Below are 6,000 nucleotides of genomic sequence, written 5' to 3'. Positions count from 1 at the left end.
TAAATTAAGAAATTTGAACACAAAAGTTTATTACAGCATTAATCAACAGAGCTACTATGAGGAAGCAAACCAAAGAACCCTTGAAATGAGTGGATGGAGCAATTTGGAATATAGAAACTACAAAATATTTTTTAAGTTAAAAAGTAATAAATTTTGCAAAACCTATAATCAGGATAAATCTTCAGTGCATTATGTTAACTGAAATATGTCACTACCACAAAGAAAAATATTGGAGAACTCTACTTATATAAGACAACTAGAAACAAACAAACATGCAAAAAAACCTTCTGAACAGAAATGAGAATGACATTAGGGATAGGAGAAGACAGAAATAAGCACTTGTTTACATAGAAATATATTTATTGATTTTTGAGATGTAAGTATTCTATAAATATATTATGTGAAAATTTGAATTAATATTGCTGAACAGTATGCATGATATGGTGGGAGAGCAAGTATTATTTTGTGGTTGATCACAATTAAAATTACAAACAACATATAAAAATAAAAAGAATTGTAAAATGTTTGAAAGATACCTTTAAAATTCTATGGTCTTTATCCTATAAATAAAATTCATGAATATATATGTATATAAAGAGCATGCATATAATCCAGAATTACTATTTTAATTCTGAGGCAGGGAGGTAATAATTTTAATGCCATCCTCAATAACTTTGTGAGAACCTCTTTACAAATATAAATAGAAAGGTGCTGGGGATGTAGCCCATTATTAGAGTACACCTGGATTCTATCCCTATTATATTCACATATAAAAAAGTTCATTTCTATGTACATATACAGGATAAAAAATAAATCTGGATGAAATATAAAATTCATTTAAAAGGTATATTATTTATACAAACAAGTAAAAGCATATAAAATTTTATTGGCAATAGAAACAAGAATAAGCATATCTTAATTCCAACAGTGTCCTAATTTGTGAAGTAATGGAAATTGTCATATATTCCTAAAATATAGACAAAAATAAAAGTGTTACATGAAGTGAGAAAACCTCTCCTACAACATAAAATGTAGTTCATAAAATAAAAGGATAAAGGAAAGAAAAATTTAACCAATCATGGATATATTATTTACAAATGCTTTCATATAACTACAATCTACAACTATCACTACATACCACAAAAGAGCATTCATTGTGAAACTTGGCTTTCACTTCACAGAACATTCATAACAAGTATTTATTTATAAAGAGCACATGTAAGTGAATTTTAGTGAATAAATGTATGAATAATATTAAACTGCTTTAGGATATTAATTTATTAAAATGGCTTGACCTAGAATTTTCCAAAAATGGGCATATTATCACCTGGAAACCCACAAAAATCAAAATATTTTAGATCATGCTGTCATTCCCTAGCAAAGGGGAGTTGGGTGGATAATTTAAATGACCTGGGACATTACTGTAAACACACAGAAGATTTTAAGATTTTTAAAACATGATAAACATAGGGCAGTATATATGCAATTATAACAGGAGAAATAATCTAAGCTTCTGAAAAATCTTCTCTGCAAGAAAACTTCTCCATCAACATTTTAAAGTTTGACTTCTTCCTTAAACTTTGGGCCTCTCAATTGTGTCTTCTTTAAGTATAGGCCACAATATTTTATACCATTACTCTCAGTATCACTTTTCTAAAGTGAAGGATATATGACATACCAAGAAATGGAGAGATTAAATACTAAAAGGAATGTCATTAACATTTTATTTATACCAAAATGCCCTGTTTTTCTTGAAAGCACAAATCTGAAACTCATTCTTATAGAGAAGTTCCCAGAAGATATTCATCAAGGGAAGAAAATTAAATAATCATAATTAATTAAAAATTGTCAAGGGAAGTTATGCATACCCAGGAATTCCAAGTTTCTGTAATTCTCTAACATCACATCTCTATATAAGTTTTGTTCAGATGGCTGAAGGCATTTCCACTCCTCTTCAGTGAAATCAATGGCCACATCCCTGAATGTTAACAGTTCCTGAAATAAGAATAGGTAAATAAATAGTACAGAGGAGAATGTAGCAGCCCAAATTTCATCTGACAGTGGTTGTGGACAGTGAATCAACTGGAGGAGGCTTTCAATGCATCAGGCCTTGGACCGCCCAGAGAACCTCTGTTGAAGAGGTAATTGTCTATTGTTAACTTACAGACCAACTGCAGACCACCAAGGGATTGCCAGTTGCTGCTGTTGCCTGGAAGTTCACTGTACAGTACCCACAGGTTTTGTTATATGTGGCTGCCACAATTTTGAGGCAATAGTCAGGACCGGTAGGACCTGTGGATGGACTGACAAAGCCCCAACTCCAGGACCCCTCAGCCCAATTGATTGCACCCTGACACCGGAACTCCCAGACCAACTGACCACACTCCACATCTGGAACTCCTAAACAGACAGACCACACTCTGCTCCCTTCCATCCAACCACACCCTGTCTCTAGGACAACTGGCCAACCACACCCATGCCCTGAGCTGCAGCTCCCCTTTTGTCAACATACTTGTAAGCCAGAGTGGCCATCTTGGATTATCCCAGAAGTGGAAGCTTCCATCTTTAGGTGGGGCAAATCCCATCCTGAGACATCTGCTGGAAACTGGAATCTCATTGTCATGTACTTCTCATGCAGCAGGCTACTGAAGAATGGGAACTTTGAATAATACATAACAGTTATAGTGCAGGGTTTTTTTCTCCTATTTTGAAAAATTGTAAGTTTTTGTTTCTTTACTTTTCTGGCTCTATTTTCCTTTTATTTATCTGTTTTCTGAGTCTTTTTCTCCCTTATGTCATGCTAACAACTAACTTCTTTTAAAATGATTTATGAAGCAAGGGAAGAAATAGAAGAGCAAATGCAGGCAACGAATGATCACTCCAATAAGCAGTTGAAAGAGCAAATGCAGGAAGAAAAAGGTCACTTCAACAAAGAGATAGAGATTCCCCCCACAAAATAAAAAATCCTTGAAATAAAGGAAATAAAAACATAAATTAAAAATCTCAATGTATAGTATCACCAACAGACTAGGTCACTTAGAAGAAAAAACCTGATAATGAATATAATATATTTAATCTTGAAAACAAATTTAATCAAAGAGAGAAGATGGTAAGAAATCATGAACAACACCTCCAAGAACTCTGGAACACCACGAAAAGACCAAATTTAAGAATTATTGGGATTGAGGAAGGCACAGAGATACAAACCAAAGAAATGAACAACCTATTCAATGACCTGGTATTAAAAAATTCCGTGGCCTGACCCCTGCATCAAGGTTGGGAACCATCACTGGTAGGTCGCAGTTGTGGAGCAAGCGGGCAGGTGAGTCAAGCCACCTGCATCACAGAGCTAGCCAGTGGGCACCCAATCATCCCACATTGCAGAGCTAGGCGGAGGGCAGCGAACCTGCCCAACCACCAGGCCAAAGTCAGACGCCATCACTGAGTGACCCTGCCTGACGCCTGCATCGAGGTTGGGGACATCACTGAGTGACCTCGCCTGACCAACACACCAAGGTCTGTTGCCATCCAGAGCAAGCCGGCAGACGAGCCCTCCCACCTGCATTATGGAGCTAGCCAGAGGCTTCTTTATAAGCTGGTGCAGGCCTATAAATTAAAATAATTATTAATAAATTAAATAAATTAATAAATTTTGAATATTCCTGAGGGCATGGCCATCATCATTGGAAGGGCAGCTCCTTTACTGAGACACCTACAGGAGACTAGAGGACCTTTGACAAGACCCAGGAACTCAAAAGGGGAGGTATTGTGAGACTCGGGACCAACTCAGAGCCACCAGGTGAGTCTTTCCCACTGGGTGGGCTCCCCAGATGGGGCAGTAGTCCGGAAACACAGGGAACTTCATGGGAGTAGAGTGGCCCAGTGAGACTCCCCTGCTGAAGCTGTGAACCCAGTCAACCAGGAGCATTGCAGAGGAGGGCTGCACCACAAGACACATCGACGCACAGTGAGGGTCTGAGGGAGCAGGTGGTAGCTCTGGTCCCCAAAGAACTTAGCAGAGGAGGGCCTCTCAGTGAGGGGATTCCCTCACAGGGCCAGGCTCTTCAGCCCTGGTGGTAGGTCAGAATCCCTGGGAAAGTCACAGAGAAGGGCTGCCCAGTCCCGGTGGTACTTCTGGACCGAAGGGAACTTCTCAGAGGAGAGCTTTGCAGCAAAACTTTTCCAGTGGGTGAGTCTTCCCACTGGGTGAAGTTTTCCCACCAGGGCAGTAGAACCAGAGACACAGGCCCAGAATCAGACGTGCCCCAGTCTGCAGTCTAGTCCCCCTTGGAGGGATCATCTGTCACAAGTGGAGGCACCTCTACCCACTGAGAGGGAAAATACCCTACCTAAAGGCCACCACACCTAGAGGGGCAGCTTCCTTGTGGAGCACCACATTATCAAGTTGCTACAAGACTTCAGGGTACTGAAGGCTAAGAGGTGAGTTATTGGAAATCTACAGAGACAATATTAGTCAATAGAGGAAATCTACAATATTTCAGAGTTGCACTACTAGACAGGTAGATACCTGAGCAATATGAGAAAATGAAATGAAAATGTCCCAAACAAACCTAGATGGTACAGCAATAAAATCCATCGCAGCATGGCAGAAGAAATGTCAGAACGAAGTTCAGAATGTACATGATTGAAATGACCAGGGAAGCAAGAGATGAGAAGAAAGAGCAAATGCAGGCATTGAATGACCACACCAATCAACAATTAAAAGAGCAAATACAGAAAGCAAAATATTATGTCAATAGAGAGATACTGAAAAAAAGCAAAACAGAAATCCTTGAAATAAAGTAAACAATAAACCAAGTTAAAAACTCCATAGAAAGCATAACCAATAGGATAGAACACCTGGAAGACAGAAGCTCAATCATTGAAAACAAAATATTTAATCTTGAAACAAAAGTTGACCAAAGAAAGAGATGGTAAGAAATCATGAACAGAATCTACAAGAACTATGGGATATCATAAAAAGACCAAATTTAAGAATTATTGGGATTGAGGAAGGCACAGAGAACAAACGAAAGGAGTGAATAATCCATCTATTGAATGAAAAAAAATATCAGAAAATTTCCCAAATCTGAAGAATAAATGGAAAACACATACAAGAGGCTTATAGGACTCCAAATGCACAAAATTACAACAGAGCCACACCAAGACACATTATAATGAAAATCCCTAACATACAAAATAAAGACACAATTGTAAAGGCTGCAAGAGAAAAGAATCAAATTACATTCAGGGGGAAACCAATACGGATATCAGCACATTTTTCATTCCAGACTCTAAAAGCTAGAAAGGCCTGGAACAACATTATTCAAGCCCTGAAAGAAAACGGATGCCAACCAAGAATCTTATAATCAGCCAATCTTACCTAAGATTTGATGACAAAATAAATTTCTTCCAAGATAAACAAAAAGTTAAATAATATACAAAAAGAAAGCCAGCATTACAGAACATACTCAGCAAAATATTCTAGGAGGAAGAGATGAAAAACAACGATGCAAATCAGTAAAGGGAAGAACTATCTTAAAGGAATAGCCAAATGGAGAAACAAAAATCGTGTCAAAAAACAAAAATGAGCCAAATGACTGGAAATACAAATCATTTCTTAAAAATAAACCTAAATGTTAATGACCTGAACACATCAATCAAAAGACATAGACTGGCAGATTGGAATAAAAAGAAATCTCCAACATATGGTGCCTGCAAGAGACTCACCTCAAAGAAAGAGATACCCACAGACTAAGTGAAAGGATGGGAAAAAAACATACCATGCACATGGACTCAGCAAAAAAGCTGGAGTATCCATCTTCATATCAGATAATGTGGACTTCAAGCCAAAATTACAAGGGATAGAAGAGGGCATTTCATACTGCTTAAGGGAAGAATGAATCAGTAAGACATAACAATCATAAATACTTATGCCTCAAACTGTTTGCTCATCCATATATGTCTAACAAATTCTTCTCAATTCCAGAGATCAAATAG

General features: G+C 37.6%; 1 protein-coding gene across 3 annotated transcripts in view; it reads right to left on the bottom strand.

The window, feature by feature from the left end:
- Window positions 1–1,638: 1,638 nt before the first annotated feature.
- The window catches only part of LOC306643015 (uncharacterized protein), a gene marked incomplete at its 5' end in the record, with an annotated part of 116,391 nt that continues 112,029 nt past the window's right edge, over window positions 1,639–6,000 (bottom strand). For 2 of the 3 annotated variants that reach the window (XR_013758773.1, XM_079108937.1), the window contains 2 exons: window positions 1,639–1,995; window positions 2,513–2,659. Coding sequence is in view for 1 of the 3 variants with exons in the window: in XM_079108937.1 (XP_078965063.1) it covers window positions 1,849–1,995; window positions 2,513–2,659 (294 nt within the window). The remainder of the gene's footprint in view (window positions 1,996–2,512; window positions 2,660–6,000) is intronic. The other variant, XR_013758774.1, reaches the window with a different exon arrangement.

The sequence above is a fragment of the Sciurus vulgaris genome (genome assembly GCF_902686455.1).
Source record: "Sciurus vulgaris genome assembly, chromosome: 13".
Taxonomy (NCBI): Eukaryota; Metazoa; Chordata; class Mammalia; order Rodentia; family Sciuridae; genus Sciurus; species Sciurus vulgaris.
This window is presented reverse-complemented; position numbering and strand designations above follow the sequence as displayed.